The 19,581-nt window shown below is 46.3% G+C and overlaps 1 protein-coding gene across 7 annotated transcripts in view; it reads right to left on the minus strand.

The window, feature by feature from the left end:
• Positions 1–772: 772 nt before the first annotated feature.
• UVRAG (UV radiation resistance associated) overlaps positions 773–19,581 on the minus strand; it is an 89,802-nt gene continuing 70,993 nt past the window's right edge. Inside the window, exons 15-17 of one of the 7 annotated variants that reach the window (XR_007378224.1) lie at positions 5,746–5,878; positions 5,408–5,515; positions 775–2,995 (exon numbers count right to left, since the gene is read on the minus strand). Coding sequence is in view for 4 of the 7 variants with exons in the window: in XM_048951500.1 (XP_048807457.1) it covers positions 9,324–10,023 (700 nt within the window). In the remaining 3 variants the exon portion in view is untranslated. The other 6 variants (XR_007378218.1, XR_007378217.1, XM_048951520.1 and 3 more) reach the window with 6 other exon arrangements.

The raw sequence follows: 19,581 nt of genomic DNA on the forward strand, positions 1-19,581 counted from the left end.
GGAAGGGAGCTTAAAGCCCACCCAGTTCCAATCCCCTGCCACTTTCTGTATTCATCATTCTGCTCTCTCTTATTATGTTCTCACTCATTAATGGCTCCGCCTCCCCTGAGACTGCCTCCCAAACCCTTCCAATGGAGACCCTACAGATGGTTATCTGGATTGAGAAGCAACTGGGAGACAAGAAACCAAATACAGTTTCTCCAACCAAGAAATGGGAAATTGGAACCTCCAAAGCAAACTTCCATTACAAACCCAGATTTCCATTCTCACTCCCATAACTCTCTAACCAGCTTGTTGTGAGGCTGGCAGGGAAATAAGACCTTTGTTTCCTTGATGAAAGCAGGAGACATTCAATTTCCTCTTCCTGGGATGGGGTTTGCCAGCCTCTTCTGCTCTCTGTTTAGGAGGCCTCAACGTCAGGGAAGTTGGATGAGACTAAAACCACCAACCTGTTCACGTTGATTTTCTCTGGAGAAAAGGCGTTGAAAAGCTTTGGGTCACCTTTGCTTTGTGTTTGCTGGGATCTGTTTTACTTGTTCGCCTCCTACGCAAAATCATAGTGGAGGTTGAGGCCGCTGTTTGCAGAGATGCTCAAGCGGAAGGAAGGGAGGGAGGAAGGGAGGGAAGGAGGGAGGGAGGGAGGGAGGGAGGGAAAGAAGGACGGAGGGAGAGAAGGAGGAGGGAGGGAGGGAGGGAGGAAGGGAGGGAAGGAAGGAGGGAGGGAAGGAGGGAGAGAAGGACGGAGGGAGAGAAGGAGGGAGGAAAGGAGGGAGGAAGGGAGGGAAGGAGGGAGGAAGAAAATAAAGCACAAAAAATTGTTGAATGATAAAGTATCCAGGTTGGAAGGGACCCCTGAAGACCATCTCATTCCAAACTCTGCTCTGTTGGCCAACAGTTTGACGTAGCATGAGGCTGCAACGCTCCTCGTTGCTGCTGGAAGTCCTGCACGCAGCGAACCCAGGCAATCACTCACGTCCTCCAATGCTGATATCTGGCTAATGTCAGGCAGGGAGGATTAAAGCCTCCCTCTCAGGCCATCTGCAGTTCCCAGGCAAGCTGACAGCACCTTGGACTTCTCACCCAGGACAAATCCTAGCCCGGTTTAGCACGAGGCAGCCAAACAGCAACTCGCCTTGTCACACCGCGTGCTGTTGACAAAGTTATCGCTTTCCAAACAACCCAGAGCTGAGCCAGCGGGGCCCTCCACCCACTCCAACATGAGAGCATTTCCTGCTGGCCCAGGGAAAGGTTACTGAGGATGCACACAGAGCTGAGACTGCTGCTGCAGGTCACGGAGTCACATTTGAGTCGGAAGGGATCTTAAAGGCCACCTGGTCCAACAACCCTGCAATGAACAGGGACACCCACAGCTCCATCGGGTGCTCAGAGCCACATCCATCCCAACCGTGGATGTCTCCAGGGACAGGGCATCCACCACCTCCCTGGGAAACCAGGCTGTGGGGCTGCACTTGCTTTGTATCAGTGTTTGAGGTCTCAGAAAGGTGTTCTGAACCTGGCAGGCAAAGAGCATGAAAGCCCAAGGTTGGATGTTAAAACTGGACTGTTGTGCAGGGGATGAAAAGGCACAAGGAGGAATGCGCTCGAAGTCAAATGGGAATTAAACACTGAGATGCTGTGGCTGTAAAGAGGAGTTTCTGGCTGTTTGAGTCAGTGCTGCAAACTCTCATCCCTTCTTTCTTTGCGATTTGCTGTGCTAGAAAGGATTTCTACACTTTTCTTAAATACTGCAGTGAAGTTGCAAAAAATACACTGAAAAATCTAGGTGAAACTACGTGGCCCACATAGCATAACGTGTTAAACAAGAACTAAAAACTCACCCCAGCCTGAGACTCACACAGTTCTGGCAAAATGCAAGTGGGAAATGGAAACGTGGGCAACACTGCATGGACATTAAGCACCCTCTGGATGGAAGACCTGTGAAGCAAAGCAGCTCAGTGTTCTCTCCTGCTCTCTCTTCACATGGTGATCTTGAACACAGAATAATTAAGGGTGGAAAAGACCTCTAAGGTCAGCTTGTCCAACCATCCACCTACCACCAATATCACCCACCAAACCATGCCCGGGAAGCTCGTCACACCTCATCCAGCAGCTGCCTTACGCACGTTACTAGCAGCTCTTTGTGACCGCCGTATCTCTTTTGCTCCAGCACCAAGCCTGTGGTTTTGGCAGAATAAGCTGAAAACTTGCTGAAAGCTTGTGGTTTTGCATCAATCTGGGTAGAGAAATCGCCTGGTGTGCCTGTTTCTAAGCAGCCACGGGGATTGCAATGAGTTGTGCTGCATGTATGCAATAAACACCTGCTCCACAGCAGTGGTGCTGGCAGGGGAAATGGGAGAGGCCTCATCGCCCTTTAGACCAGGCATCAAGACGGTGGAAGGGTGAGACAGAGATGAGGTTTAAATGCTTGTGAAAGCAAGGAAGAACTCAGCGAGATGACACAGCACTGAGATGTTATCAGAACATCTGCACTGTGTCCATCACTCACCCATCTTCCCTTGAGGAAATGTTCCCTCACGGTCCCACGCACCACAAAAAGCACAGAAAATAGACATGCGTAAGGTTCCTCTTTCCACCAGGGCACTCACGTCTCCAATTACAGCATGGAGGATGTTATCAGGTTGCAGCAGAATTTCACTATTGCCATAATTTCGTGGGGAGAAGAAGATTAATATGAGAACATAATTTCCACAGCCAGCAGCCGCGCTCCAAGCGGTGCTCGTTGTGTCAGACAAAACCACAGACGACAACCCCAACTCAGCCAGGGCTCTGATTTGGGACCAGAGTCTGGAAGCAGTCTCTTGAAAGCAAGACCAGAGGAGCGAGAACTGGAAAGGAGGGGCAGAGACATTTCTGAGCCTCACCAAGGAAAGGGAAGGTGGGTGGTGATGAGTTGATGGGTTGATGGTTGGACTTGATGATCTTGGAGGTCTTTTCCAACCTTAACGACTCTACGATTCCTCCATTAGGAAATACCCTGCAAGAAAACAAGATTTTCTTCTGAAAAGCCTCATGCTTGCAGCACATTTCAGTCCCAGCTAGAAATAGAAATTGCTGGGGACTCCAGACAACAAAGCCAACTGGAGGGATATCCCTTCCCAAATGGAGAAGCCAATGGAGACACACAAACCGAAAGGCAGAGCTGGGATTAAACTCTGAGCGTTGCACCATGCTGTGACTTTCCATAGGAAGGGAGGAAGATGAGGAGAGAATTCTTCTCACCAGCTGGATTCCTTCTCCTGCTGCCCAGCCCTGGGTCCGACGCCAACACCTTGTGCAAAATTCAACGCACCAACCTGACAGGTTTTCCATCCACACCAATCGCACGTTCGAGCTTAATGGTTTTTCATGCAGATGTAACTTAATTAACTGACTGCCTGATTACATCCTATATGAGATTTTTAGGCAGCTGAGACCATTGCACATTTGCAGAGCTGCTCCTGCCAGCCGTCATGTGCTATGCCACCTCAGGACGAGCTGCCCACACGTTGTCCATGATTTCATATTAACACCTAAGACGAGACCATGGAACTGCAAGTACATATGTACTTTTTCTTTTCTTTTTTTTAAACACAGATGCAAAAAATACAATATTAGACATGAGACAAGGGTGGCTTGAGCAAGTTGATGTCAGCTCACCTTTCAAGTGCCATCCTCCAAAGTCAGAATCACAGAACAGTTTGATTTGGAAGGGACCTTTAAAGCCACCTGGCTCAACACCCCTGCAGCGCACAGGGACACACACAGCTCCATCAGATGCTCAGAGCCCCTTCCTCGTGACCCTGGGTGTCTCCAGGGATGGGACACCACCACCTCTCTGGGCGACCTCTGCCAGCACCTCACCACCCTGATCATAAACACTTTTCCCTTATACCCTGTCTAAATCTCTCCTCCTTTAGTTTGAAACCATTTCCCCTCATCCCATCACAACAGACCCCACTGAAGGGTCTGTTCCCCTTTCTCACAACCCCCCTTCAGATACCGAAAAGCTGTTAAGTCATCAGCTCTCACTGATATTGAGAGTGTTATCCCTCTGGCACAGCGGGATGAAGGCCTTGCTGGCACTGAGCTAACAGCACCAGCCCCTCTGACACAGCCTCTGGCCCCGCACGCAGAGCATGGCCCACTGCTGGCAGGTGGACCTGACGGAAAGCCAGCACTGCTGCCAAAAGGCCAAAAAAACAATAATTAGAGCAAGTGTTAGATTTATTCCCCATCTCACCTCTCCTCAGCCAAGGAAACTACAGTTAGCTTTGCCTAAAGAAACAGGCTGAGCTCGTTTCGGGTAGTGCAGGCAATCAATACAGGCACGCAGCATCGGGCTGAGGAGAGCTGCTCTGCAGCTGGGGCACAAAACATCCTTCCCTCCCCATGAGAGCCACTGGGCTGTCCAGGCAAAGCCAAAAACACAGCTTACATTCTCCTCCACTCGCAGTTTTGGGAGAGAATTTCCCCTGCACAGGAGCAGAGAGCGCCTGCTTACAGGAGTGGGGAAAGCAGTGCCAGCCCACACGGGGTTCCTCCAGCCAGGTTTTGGCTCAACAGAGCTGTGTCAATGGGTCCTTTGTAATACCCGAGTACCAGAAACTAATTTTCGTTTATTTTGTGCTGGATTTTTTGGTGGCAGTGGTTCGGTTCTATTCAATAAAGCCAGTGTAAGCCAGAAATAGATCTTGTTTCCCTGTTAAAACAAAGACAACCCAGGCTGGACCTGATACTGCTGTTCTACAGGCACGTCAAGGAGTGATACCCAGAGCAGAAATGGAAATGAGGTTTTAACAAAACAACTTCTAAAAAGTGACCTATCAAAGTTAGGCTGAACAGAGTCCAACAGATTAAACCCAGGTGAGTCGATGCAGTACATACAGAACAAATCCCTTCTACAACAGAGCTGACATCTGACAACTAATCCCTTAAAAACTGGAATCATTTTACACCACATACAAAACAAGCTGATAGCAAACTAACCAGCAATGAAACCTCTCAAAAGGTGCTTTATTGGCAAGCTTCAGCCCTTTCTCATCTGGGGACAGAAGGACTAGGGCAGGAGGTGCTTTCCACCCACCTCTGTCCATTTGGAAAGTGGCAAAGTGTGGTAGGAAGAGCCCAGGTTTTGCCTAGAACAAGTCTGCCCCCTCCAGCAGCACCTCTAGCAGCAGGTTTCAATGCAAACCTTTTCCATACGTGGCCAATTATTCACTTTAATGCAAGAACATTTCAATAAAGCTGTTCAACATCGCAAAACAGCTTGAGGTAACATTTCTCTCCTGTATCTTCCCACTTCAGCTTCAGGAGCGTACCAGTTGGCGTCTTGGCATTCTGCTCTCTGATGACAGACAGATTGGGTGGGAGAAAACGATTTAAAAATAAGGAAAATCAGCACAAAAACCTGTTGCACTGACGAAGCCTGGAGTCCTGTTAGCTCTCCTCGTTGCACCGCTTCCCATCAGCAACCTCGCATCACGGACGGCCTCCCCGATGCTCGTGCAGCAGTCTCCTGCTCAATGGGAAGGCAACATTTTTAGGCAGACGCATGTTGCTGATCAGCTGGGATCACAAGAGGTGCTGGATGAGCAGCATTGCCTCCCCAGTGAGGCAGCACAGCCCTTCCACCATCCGCAGAGCTCCCAAAGCCAGCTGTCTCCCAGCCCCACCGGTGGCCGGAGCTGTTTTTCCAGCTGCGTGCCATCTTTTTGGATGCAGTATGAATAACAAGAGCAGTACCACCTTGTGTGAAACACAGCCAATGAGGCAGCCAGCTCTCCTCGCTCAAACATTCGCCTTTGGATCAATAAGGGCTTGATGAACTGCAAGCTGCAGGATCTGGGGGGCCGGGGAGGACGTGCTGGTTCAACTCGGGCTTGTAAAGAAAGCAAACACAAAGGAGCCATTAAGAGAAGACACAAAACCTTTGAGTGATACTAATCAGTTTTATTTTATAAATACAGATGAGCTTTCCCGCAATTACCAAGATAGTTTTAATGTGTCACTGACTATGGGATACTTTGTCTTGGCTTGTTTTAAATACCTGCTCAAGCAAGGAGAAGCCAATGCTGTTGTGCTCGCTATAAAAATAGAGTGGGATATGATCTTCCAAAACTAATATTCTCAAAAAAAACAAACCTTAGGAGTTCCTAGTGAGGGGGATAAGATTGCAATGCAATGTTTTCTCCACTTGAAGACATTCACAGGCATTTAACAGTGTCACAGCTGTGCAGGAACTGAAAGGCTCCTGACAGTTTAAAGCACGCTGTGATCTATCTTCTCACCTTCCAACTTGCTCTTTGTTTCCCTCCCACTATGCCGTTTGCAAAGTCATTTACTGGGGAAGAAAATAAAATCACAACAAGAAGCTGCAGTCTGTACAATCGTCCCATCCTCCATAGCAACGATGTTGGCCGATGCCTTAATCAGCCCTACAGTGTCGTCCCTCCCCTTCACACCCTCCATATAAAAGTGGTAAAAATAAGCCTGGGAGCAATTCAAGGTCTATGAAAGAGACATCCATAGGAAGCCCAGAGAAGCTATGTGACAGACAGATGCAGAAATCAACTGTTGTATCTGACACATGAACAATCCCAGGGCTCCAACGGGAACAGCAACGCGAGAAAAATAAACTTCATTTGGTTGGGCGCCACCTGAGAAAATGTGCAACTAACAAACAAAACCTGAAGTCCCACTGATGCTCTACAAACCTAATTACGTGTCGCCTAATTGCTCTGAGACACTCTGAGTTTGCCTATGGAACACTGCGACTTCACAGCTACTCTTTGGGCTGCTCCGAAAAGTCACCATCATACACAGACTACTGTCGTCGTGATAAAAGAAAATTAGTGTGACCACAATCCACCCTGGGCTGCTTCAACTGTGCCTGATTTCACCCCTCAGTGTGCCCAACCGACTCAGTACTGAATTTTGGCTAGAACTGAACTGCTGACAGGAGTTAGCAAGGAACAATTAGAGGATCTTCTGCCCACCTCAATGAGAACGCGCTGTGTTGGCTTTGGGGATTCAATTCTGGCTCTCAGTGCAACAAAGTGCGGTGGAAATTCCCTACTTATTCCTTCTGATGACGATGGCAGTGCGTTAAGCCTTCATGGATGTTTTCCACAAGGTTTCAACAGAAGAGTTTATTCAGGGGGGAATATACTCACGAATGTGTCCAAATTCGTGCCTGAGTTTGCAACAATGCATTACAAAAGCGAGGTCTCTGCTTCTGAGTGCTTCCACCTTACTGAGACAGACCAAAGAAATGATTCAGCAGAAAGGTTCAATCCAACAATTCATGGTAGCACAACCCAATCCAACAATTCATGGTAGGCACAACCCAATCCAACAATTCATGGTAGGCACAGCCCAATCCAATAATTCATGGTAGCACAGCCCAATCCAACAACTCATGGTAGGCACAGCCCAATCCAACAATTCATGGTAGGCACAACCCAATCCAACAACTCATGGTAGCACAGCCCAATCCAGCAATTCATGGTAGGCACAACCCAATCCAACAATTCATGGTAGCACAGCCCAATTCAACAACTCATGGTAGCACAGCCCAATCCAACAAATCATGGTAGGCACAGCCCAATCCAACAACTCATGGTAGGCACAGCCCAATCCAACAATTCATAGTAGGCACAGCCCAATCCAACAATTCGTGGTAGGCACAACCCAATCCAACAATTCATGGTAGCACAGCCCAATCCAACAACTCATGGTAGCACAGCCCAATCCAACAAATCATGGTAGGCACAGCCCAATCCAACAATTCGTGGTAGCACAGCCCAATCCAACAACTCATGGTAGGCACAACCCAATCCAACAATTCATGGTAGCACAGCCCAACCCAACAATTTGTGGTAGGCACAGCCCAATCCAACAACTCAGTGGTAGACACGACTGTTAAAGCTAACAGAAGAAATGTGAATATAGTTTTAATACAGTCATTAAAGTGTTACCTGGAAAATGAATATTCTAGAATGGTGCTATTGTGTATATTGGTTCTTGTGTACACACCTTGCTTTGACAACAGATAGCTGAGATTATACATATCCACATTTTAAGAAGTTAATTTAGACTAGCCTTATGGTGATGTTAGGAGAGACAGTAGGTCATTGGTTCAAAAAGAAGCATGGACCAGGGAGGAAAACAAAAAAGCCAGGCATGATGAAGCTATATATCTTTTATATTTGAGAGCTCGTGACCAAGCCTGAATTCTTGGTCATGCAATATAGAAAGCAAGAGCAATGGAATCCAAACTCAAACAAATAGCAGGAATCACAAAACGGGCTGCTAATGGCTTTCCCATTAGTTAGCCAAACACATGTGCCAGGGGTGAGCAGCCCCACAACAAAGCTCCAACCAAAGGCTCTTCCTTAACACACAGAGGGTCCAGTTAAAGGGATATTAATGAATTATGCCAAGTGCTTCCCTTCTACAGAGGGCAGAGTGATTCCACAGGTTTGCCTAATTCCAAGCGCTGAGCACGGTGGGTGAACCCCACTCACACTGTAGGCTCGTCAGGCTTCCGCTGATTAGCTTGGAGATAATGAAGTTCAATGGAGAATGAGACACGAGGTTTTCCTAACAAACCTTAGAGGTGATTGGGTGCTCATGGGCTCTACCAGAAGGAAGACTGAGCGTGGAGGAAAGGAGGAAACACGATGATTCAGGCACAGGGAGACCTCAGGTGCTCTCTCTCTGGCAAGTGCACACCACCAGCTGGAGGCCCATCAGTGCAAACTCCCACAGCAGCACAGTGCAGCCAAGAGAAAGCTGTCTGACTACAGCCAACTGATGGCATTTCATGGCTGCACTGCCCAAGAAAGCACAGGAGTACATGGGAGAATACCAAGAACTCTTATCATAATCATATTTTTAAATTAACTCCTTTTTTTTTCCTTCTGATAAGATTAAAATGAGTTTAATTCTAAATGATAATTCAGAAAACAAATACCCATAGGAGGGCCAGATCAGCACTCGAAGTTTGGTTTTTTTTCCAGGAAAGCGCTTACAAATGGACTCCACCGCCTAAAAAAAACCCACAAAACCCAACAGATTATAAATACCAGACACAAGAGGACTGGAAGCAGAATCAGAATTTACCTGGGCTGTGAATATATACCATGATCCTGTGTTATCGTGCTCAGTAACAAGTCCGTTTGTCCTAACACCATTGGAATAGCTTTAGCTTTTTTTTTATATATATATATATATATAATTAATATAAAGAATAAGTGCAATTTTATCTCTATTCCAGATCGCTGATTTCACCCCAATGTCCGCCATCAAATCCCTGCCCCAGCTCACTTGTCCGAACTTTTGCGCGGCCTGCGGAAGCTGGACATGTTTTCATTCAGTGCATAGATCCTCCGAGAGAACTCCTCAAACTCCCCCAGGACCTGTTCATCACACTCCACTGCCACGGCGTGCTCCACCGGGATGGAGTTAAAGTCTTCTAGCTGATCTCCCGTGCTGAACCCTGTCGCTTCCATCCCCATTATTTCCTCTGCTTGCTCCACCGTGCAGCAAAGGACGGGGCCGAGCGAGGGCCGAAACTCACAAGGCTGCTCGCTGCTTACGGTGCTGGAACACTCAGCGGGCAGCAGCGCCCCATTTATTGCACTAGTATGTCCTAGGAAAGACTCCTGCTGGTCTTGGGTATTGGTTAGGCTCCCGTTTTCTCCGTTTAAACTGCCACACGAGTCCTCTCCTTTCTTATTTCCTTTTGAGGAGTCCATGGAGGTATCGAGGGAAGAAGATATCGATCCGGGTTTTTTATCTAAGCCTCCCACATGGGCTGCGATGGCCACGGGCTGCGTTAAAGCTGAGTTGTAACTAGGAGGAGGAGTTTTGTACTGCAGTCTCTCGTTTCCCGTGCTAGCTCGTTTTCGGAGTCCTTTATCTGGAGAAGGAAGCCCACTGGAAAAGCCAACATCCAATCTGCCGAAGCTAGAGCTCTGCCTCTTTGGAACAGGAATTGCACTGGATGTATGGTGTCGATCACTATAAAAGAAGGAAAGGATAAATCACAGCTGTCAGGCACGCTCACGAGCAATACAGATGTTTCACCAAAGGCTGAAGCAATTACTTTATCACAACTCCGAGCTCTGTCTGGCCAACCACTTGTATCCTAAAGTGCTAAAAAGCCCACAAGTGTTTAACGCCATATGAACTGCAGAAGACACCCCGGAGGACAGCTTTACTGAAAGCCGGCAAGATCGTGAGGGGAACATTTACGAAACTCCACGACTTGAAGAGTCAATCACCCAAGAAACCACCACGTCACGTTAATTCGGACTGTTAACACCGTTTTATAGGAGCAGGCTGCGCTTTATGAATTATTACTGTTGACCGTGTATTTATGTATTTATGGCCTGTGCTGGGCCATCATAAACTCTTCAAAAGCAAGTAATAAGGGCTGAATCCTCTACGAGAGACTTCTTCCAGCAGTGAACTTTACTGACAGCTGCACAAAGGAAAGCCACGCTAACTTTGCTATTTGCAGATGATTAATTCTGCCAGATCTTTTGCTTCGCCGTGCCAACGGTTCCAAACCTTTTTGGACAAGTGTCAACATCGGTTTCTTGTGGAACGTGGAATAATCGAGCTTAATTTACAAGTTCAATTTGACTGCTAATACAGTTCCACTTACACTGTCTCAGGGTCTACAATTTGGAATGTCCGCTTTACGTCATCTGGGGCGCTACATGAATTTTCCTTCATAGGTTTGATCCTTGTCCAAATATAATCGCCATCCTATATGCAAATAGAATGCCCTACCTTAACTTAAGCAACCAGCTCATTTTCCTCCCAGTTTCTTTTAAACACGGTTATTTCTGATCCCCTGAATGTACAACCAAGACTCGGCGGCTGTCAGTACGAGTCAAATTCATTAGCTCGGCTTAAAAGAAACTCTCCTCCTATTCGAGGCCTGATACATTTTGGGATTTGTCTTGCAGGGAGAAATCTTGTAACAGCAGCTATGAACAGCCCCCAGCGCGGATCCTTTTCCATCCTATTTTTGGCTTCTCCCTTTTGTAAACAGGATAAGCAAGGTTGCCACAGGTCCCTGTGTGAAAAACAAGCACCCCTACGGGAAGGCAGCGTGCATTTCTGCTGCTCCTCCATTTCCTCTCCCATCTTGCTTCCTCCCAGGCTGCCCCTTAACGCAAGTCTTGGCCTTGCTTCTCTCCTCCAACAACGCCAGTCACCTGAAGGAAAATCTGCTTGCTGCAATTTACAGTTGCAGACAGTGGAGCAGAGCAACAGGCACCACGCATGCAGCCAGCAGCAAAGCCAGCAACTTTCTCCTTAGATTTCAACTGCTGTTTGAGCCCCTTAAGGTGCACCAAAGAGCATTCAAAGCTCTCCTTGCAAAGGTTTGGAGCGTTCTCAGTGGAGGTGACAAAGAAAGCGGCGTGTGCCACAGATGCTCTCAGGAGCTGTGTATGCAGGCTCAGAGGTTATCCCATAGTCCCTTACTGACCAGAGACTTTCACACCTGGATTTTAAATACTTCAGCCAACCCCAGTACAATCAACCATTTATTTTCCAAATGATGCAATATGACAAAAATCTGAGTCAGGACAATTGAAAACTCTGTTCAGGCAATGTGCACTGCAGATGTATGTTAGGGATGGTCTGCTCTCCCCTCCCCTTCCTCCAGCTTGAACCTTCCAGCCTCGAATCAGACAATAAATGAGGATTTATTTGATATGACTTACTGCATTAGATTCTGTTTATCTCAAGACTTTGCTTTTTTCACGTTTCCTCCAGGCTTGCTGAATCTTTACAAAACTGAGCCCAAAGCATGAGCTGGGTACAGCCTGGCTGCTAAGAGGAGCCCAAAGCTGTCACAAGCCTTGCGAGGATCACAGAGGAGCCTGACAGAGCAAGAGCTTCAGTGCTAACAAAGGTTTGGATATGCCTTGCTCATTGTTCTGCTGAAAGCTTGGGCCCACACCCACCTGGAGGCTTCAGAAGGAACAGCTCTAAGCTAGGTGGAAAAGCTGCAGTGTAAGATCTTTACGTAGCGAAGGAAAGGCTTGATGGAAGGGCTTCTTATTTCTTGATTTAGGGACAATGCCAAGAAAGGCTTACAGGAAGTTCTGCCATTTTTCTGAATCTTATTTGACTATCTACAGCCCCGAGGAAGGCATGCAGGAGATCAATATCTAACCCTGGAAGGATTTCAAGCTGTACATTACGTTGTGAATTTAAGCACAGATGAGTGTTCCTCGAAATAGTCATAAAGCAATCTACTCTTTGCACAATATTTCAGTGATAAAAGCTCCTGCCTGAAATGCAAGCGGTCAGAAAAGGGTCCAGAGAAGACACACGAAAAGCACAGTGGCCTCAACAGGCGTGTTTGGAGCAAATCCTGCTGCTTGTGGTTAGACTCTTTGAAGGACAAAGACATCCGTGCAGAGAGCTTGGCACACGACTAACTGGCAAGCCCCAAATTACCTTCAGTAAGAGCTGATCAGTCCAACTTAGGTACAACAGTATGTTTGCTACGAAGGTAAAGAAACAGCAGAGATGTAAGTGCCTGAGTACAATGAACATGAACAACTGTAATGTCTAATTAGCTCAAGAGAGGCAGCTTTACAAATTGTTCCGGCGGGCACGTAGACTCGAGCTTCTCCTAAAAAGAAATACAGCCAAACTGTTTTGTAGATGCAGTCAAAAGGGTGAGACATTAATTAGCTTGCAGGACCAGAAGAGTTTTTCAAGTGCTTGTTATGACAAGGCCATTCAAGTTAACATGTTATGCATGTCTGAACAATACCTCTTCAGTACAGCAGCCAAAGTAAAAAAACCTCTTAGTAAGTCGAACTGGCAGAATGATCTACGCTAAGTGATCTAACAGCCTAAACATAGCAGCAATGCAGAGCTAATCTCCCTCATTTACAAAATAACCTCCCAGTTCTTTAGCAGAGTACATAAGGGCAGTCCATAGAGCAACATGGCAGGAATCATCTTCATTTATCATACCAGCGTTCAAACTAATGAATTAAAACAAAAAGCACTTGCAGCCAGGCTCCTTAAACTACATACGGTTAAAAGGGCCCTACTTCAGTCTGTAAGATTGGGTCTTAATCTGCTGGACACATACGCAGGCAGATTGCTGAAACTATTCCTCACTGCCAATAAATATGAATGGGATGGGCTTAGCTTCAGTCAGGAATAATTACAGGGATAACAGCCTAAAGCTGAGAGAGCAGGAATGAGGTCAACAGAATGGCTTAAGCGCCTATCAAATATTAGCTACGGCATTTAGATTAAAATAAATACACATGAAGGCCTTTGGAGATCAGCCATCCAAGAGTTCATTGCCTACCCTCTTTCCACAATCACTGGTGGAAAAAAATAACAGTGCAGGCAGTGGAGAGAAAGGTGAGCAACACCATGCTGTGAGCCTGTGGTGATGAAGGGGACCATCCTTCCCTTTGGATGCCCCTTCTTGGCCATGAACTGAGCAACCGGTTTAGAATGAATGGGTCTCTGTACCCAAAAGCAGTGGACTGTGGATGCTCCATCCCTGGAGGTGCTCAAGGTCACGTTGGATGGGGCCGTGGGCAGCCTGATCTAGTGATTGATTGAGTGGTTGGCAGCCCTGCCCCACAGCAGGGGGTTGGAACTGGATTATCTTTGAGGTCCCTTCCAACCCAAGCCATTTTATGATTATGTGACTGATCATCATACTGCAGTGAGTGAAATAAAAACTGCATGGTTCTCAGCTACAGTCAAGCCAAGGCATCTTCTCCTGCTCCCTCACCTCCCCTCAGGTGAGAACGTGAAGTCAAACCGTGGTTTCAGATCAGAAATAATGTTTCCAAAGAAGCACAGAGCTCAGATGTACGAGGTTGCTATTAATCTCTACGAAAACAAGCAGCTGACAGAGGAACTCTATTCTACTCATATTTCCCTTGAGCAACGTCTGTATGGTTACCAAAACTCACAGCACTGCATCAAGGCAAAGCCATGAGAAAGAGGTGCTTTATCAGCTTCACAGCTCATGGAATTAATAAGAAAAAGCACTTCACATAGAAAATTAACATCCAATTGCCCGTAAACTGTAGAGAGCACAAGGTATCCTTGCTAGCCAAACAAGTTCAGCATGCAGGAGTGCAGCCCTGAGGCGCAGCCTTGACCTGAATCACCAGGGGTGAGCTGGTTCAGCTTCCTGACACAATGACCTGCCTGATCTTCTGGGACAGCAAGCAGATGTGGACACCTGCCCAAAAGGAACAGCCTGCAACTGGTGGAGTAGGAAAACCGGGCCTGATGAACTGTCATTGGGTCTTAATGGTGTTTAGTCATCCAGTTGGATCAGACTGGGACGAGCGACACAGAGGAGTAGGTCAGATTGCTCTTAGGAAGTAGAATTTCCAAATTAAAAACAAAAATGGAAGAGAAATTCTGATTTATTGGCTATCGTAGATAAGAGAATTACATCACCACTGATTTCAGTGCTTCAATTGCATCCAAATCTAGAACGTCAATTTATACAGACTCTAACCTCAGCTACAAGTTTTACTGGCAGAAAATCTACGAGATATCTGTTTTCTCCCCCAGAATACTCATTTTTACTCTTCAGACCCGTGGTGCAAGACGTGAACTCCGCACTGCAAACACCTACGCTGACTGAAATAGTGGGCAGCCATCTCTGCAGTTATTTTTCCTAGAGAACAGATTACAACTGGAATCCGTTTGTGGTTTTGATAAGGAGTTTCTCTGGTCAGATTCAGTTGCTATTATTTAATCCGTCTGCAAAGGGCACAGAGAAACTGTAAAGCATTATGAGACAGAACACAATTTGCAGGCTCAAATATGCATCTTTTCCTCCCTGCAAAACGTTTCCTCTGAGGAACATTATTGGATCACAGCTGGTCAAAATACTAAATCTTGATTGTCGGGCCCAAAGCCAAAATCCACAGCTACAGCTCTTTGGTATGAGAATACTTTAAAAAAAAAATAACAGCATTTGATCTTTTTTTGTGTGTGTGTGTATTGCAAACTATGACCTCATGGCAGCAAGGAGGCTAAATGAAGGTGTTTAAGTTGGTTTACAGCCATCTGAAATGCCTGAAGCTCCAAGCACAGCCCTGGGCCAATATCATGTCAACCGTGCTACAGAGCAATAAGAGCTTCTCACCTTCTCTGAGATTACTGGGTAAGTTACACACAGTGGTGACAGGGATGCTAAGGGAGGCTGCCAGTACGAAGCTGAGGTGAAACTGTGCCTTTTTGGCAGCTCTGGAATTCTGACACGTGCTTTTGAAATAATAAAAAAAAATCTTCATAAATTAAGCTACCAGAGTTTCCTCTGCTGTAACGTTATGTGTTGGCCTCCTGTTGAATCTAGCAGAATACAAACCAAGGCATACCTCTGCAATTCAGAAGCAATGATAGAATCATGGAGTGGCCTGGGTTGCAAAGGAGCACAATGAAAGGTAAATAATGCTCTGCACCTACACCTGAAACACACTGTTTGCTTTACACCTTCAGCTCCCCAGGTGTGATATTGCACTGCACGAGAATGTCTTAAGTTTGCTTTTTAACCTACAGACACCAAAAGGGCAATAGCTCTGGGACTGCATGGATATGCCAGAGAAATCACCTACCTTACTCAGGCTGGAAAACAGAGCGACCACAAGCTGAAAGGCTGTATGGGCTCAACCAGGGCGACTGCAGCAGTGCAGAGGATGGCTGAGCATCTGCACAAGCCTGTGAACAGCTCAGACAACAACGAGGTTTGCCCTTGTTTGGAGCCAAACAACTTGTTGAAGAAATCACAGAATGGCCTGGGTTGCAAAGGAGCACAAAGCTCATCCACTTCCAACCTGTTCCTGCTGTGTGCAGGTCACCAACCAGCAGCCCAGGCTGCCCAGAGCCACATCCAGCCTGGCCTTGAATGCCTGCAGGGATGGGGCATCCACAGCCTCCTTGGGCAACCTGTGCCAGTGCCTCACCACCCTCTGGCTCCAAAACTTCCTCCTCATATCCAACACAAACCTCCCCTGTCTCAGTTTAAAGCCATTCCCCCTTGTCCTGTCACCATCCACCCTCACAAACAGCCATTCCCACTCCTGTTTATCCACTCCCTTCAAGTAGTGGAAGGCCTTGGTGTGCAAGCATCTTTGGGTATAGCTTTTATATAAGGGCCCCAAAGGACATCTCCCTGACTGCAGACAAGGATTTCTAAAGGAACACGTGCATTTGCCCACATTAGCTAACCCTGTTGTTGCATTTCTTCACTAGGAAAAGCCTTCTCACTGCACTGCTCGAGTCTGCAGAGTGCTGCTTTATTTGCTCTTAATACAAATACCGCCCCTCAGAAGTCAGGCTGACTTGTGAACGATAGAGGTGAACACGCAGAAAGGAATAAAACAAAGTCAAGTGTATATGTGTAAGCAGTCTAGGTGTAAAGTACAGATTCAGTGTCTCAAAAGCTGGAATGAACTGCATACTTTCAGATATTCAGAGAACAACTGCATAGGGCCCCTCGTGCATCAACAAATGCTGGTCTTAAAAATGAGCTGCTTTTCTGGGAGCCAGCGAGATCCCATGCTTGAGAAATCTGAAATACAGATAAGTGTTCCCAAAAGGAAACAAAGATTTTGGAGAACACAAGTGGGAAAATGTAAATCAAACAAAACTTTAGCTTGTCATCTTTCGCCTTAAGAAAGTGAGACATCATCTAAATCTGATAGCAGGAAAGTAAGGCTTTGGTGTTGCTTAGCCTCTGTAACAGCATGTGCAGAAGCAGCAGATCTGTCCTGGCTTCATCTGTGTATAATACAGTAACACTCTGCAGTTGGGGCACACGAGGAGAAAGGTAAATACAGCAGAATACAGGTACCAGGAGATATGAAGAGGGAAGCAGAGCTTGCAGACCTGCATGCTTGATGCAATAAATCATGCAAGTTGCAATGTGAAAACATGTATTCATCATTTAATGCTTGAGAAACTAAAACAAGTCACCCCAGGCAGAGGCATCCAGCAGCAATGCAATTAAACCTCAGTCCAACCCTGCAGGTATACAAAAGGCTGCAGGCAGAACTATGCAGTTCATCAGGGCCTGAAGCAAAGAAATCTGTAGCAAACTGCCAAATTTGCTCCGATTGAAGCCTGAAATAATGGGCTAATTGGTTTTACAACCAAAGTTGTAAGAATACAAACATTAAACATCATCCTCACATCTGCAGGAGTAACAAAACTATTCTGTATATATATCTGATATATATACGTATATATATTCTGATGTGTATATCTGATCCTTCTCAGAGAGTGAGGCTAAGCCTGAATTAAATAACTACAGATTTTGGTTACCCTGTTTATCTCTGGGATTCAATTCCAGGCTGCAGAGAAACAGGGATGTCTTTAGAGAAGACTAAGAGCTATGAGTAGGTCCTCTTCACAGATAAACTAAGTGCAACGTAAGTCACAGCATGACTGCGATTTGACAGCAGTTCAGCAAAAGCTGTCTGCAGTGACAACGAAGGAAACTGAAAACCAGCAATTGAACAACGACAAAAAAAAACCAAACCAGTCAGTGTAAATGAATGTGTGAATAAGAAAAACTCATCACCACCTCACACGCTCCTGCTCTCATCCCACAGATGAAGGATAGCCTGGAAATACTTTGCCGACTGCTGTCTGCAGCCCGGAGCGTCAGATTACTCACCTGCTGTATCCTGAAAACGAAAAATCCCTTCCAATCTTCATTTTAACAGCTGGTGGCCTTTCTGCTTGCTTAAATATATGTAAGCAGATATTATTCACAAGACAGTGGGCATCTGTGCTTCGCTACGCATGTGCTCAACTGCAGTGCCTGGCTGTGGAAGTCTCGCCAGTTTTCCCCTTGAGCCAGGCTCCCTGTAAAGGCTCATTTCCATTTATATTATTAGGAAGCACTAAGGAGCCTTGTTTAGAGCCATCAGCCTTAAGAAAAAGTTAAAAAAGAACAACTATGCATGCAAGTCGTGGAGGTGAGAAGGAAATGAGGCATAGACATTCATGTGGGGGCAAGGAGGGAATGTGATATTCCCAGAGAACTGTGCTTCATATTCCTACATGTTTTGAAATATTATCTGGCCCAAAAATGTGTTTTGTCTTGCTAATGACTGCGTATCACCTAACAGGGAAAAAAAAAACCTGGCAGCACGAAGGCAAAACCTCCAACAAGTACCTAAAGCTGACACTATCTGCTCTTCAGAGCTAATGGACACTAGAAGGGAAGAGCAAAGATGTACACCTTGTGACCCAGAGCCCTCACCTCTCTGCTTATTCGAGGGCCACCTGCACCCATCCCAGCCTGCACGTGAGGTTCAGGCACTACAGAAGCCATAGTTTGGGTATTTTAGCCCTTTGTGTTCTTATTTAGGTGACCACACGTCATCTTTGGGTTTTGACATCACAGCGATGGATGAAATAACAAACTGACAGCAATATTTGCCTGATGATTGAAGCTTTTTTCTTCCCACACCTCGGGATAAGAAAAGAAGGGAGAATCTTTTCAGCTGTGGTTACAACTACTGAGAATGTGGAGCTGCACGAGAACCACAGCTTCCTTTTCTCAGGCTCTGTTTGCTGGCTGAGCTGGATTTCCATCAGGCAACACTTGCACTGCTCTGCTCAAAGATGATCCCTCTCCTCCTCCCGTATTTGCCAAGATTATCCCCCCAGTCAAACGATTTGCCAAACAGCTTTGCTCACTTTGATCAGCATTTCTCTACGCAAGGGCTGAAGGAAAGATAAAAGCAAAGTGCAGCACAGAAATAAGGGCTGGAAAGTGCTCTGGTACAGTGATGTCCCATAGGACTTTAGGGGCTGTTACTAAAAGCAGAACTCTTGTTCCAGGGGTCTGATACTGAGCCACGTTACTCCAAGGCACATAACTCCATCCAAAGCCTGCTCCTATCATTTTCAACTGGAGCAGCAATGAAAAGCTCTTTTTTCTTTCCCCCCCCTTGCCTTTCAGTATTAAAGGCTGTGTGATCACAAGCTGCCTTCATAGCTGTTCTCCTTCCCACGTTCTGCGTATTGGAGGAACAAAGATAGACTCAATCTACCAGAAGGCAGCGATCATCAGCTCTGAGAAAGCAAAACTCTTTTGAAGTTTCAGTAGTGAGAAGATGGCACACACCAGCAGGGTCTGCTCAGTGCTTCAGGGCATTCAGATACAATACAAACAGCCCTAGAAAGCTTTAATTGCACTGTTAAAGATCAGCCAGTGTCACAGTGGTGTCGTTTCAAATCAGGTTTTTGGGTTTTGAGATTCTCCCAGAAGACACAAACCAGCTCCAAGTTATTAATGTCTGCCCATTAGTGCTTAATAGTTTATTATCTCATTAGGAGCAACTCTTCCACCCTAATTTAACTGTGACAAGAGATTATTTCTCCAATCAGCTGAAGCAATGTTGAGTCCATCTCCAGTCACCAGGGCAGCACCAAGTGATCTGGCAGCAAACCCTGGTGGGGTTACCTCACACTGGATGATATTTTCGACACCTTGCAGCACCTGGGATATCTGCAAAGAGCAAGGCAATGACACAA

Source organism: Lagopus muta, chromosome 1 (genome assembly GCF_023343835.1).
Source record: "Lagopus muta isolate bLagMut1 chromosome 1, bLagMut1 primary, whole genome shotgun sequence".
NCBI classification, from domain to species: Eukaryota; Metazoa; Chordata; class Aves; order Galliformes; family Phasianidae; genus Lagopus; species Lagopus muta.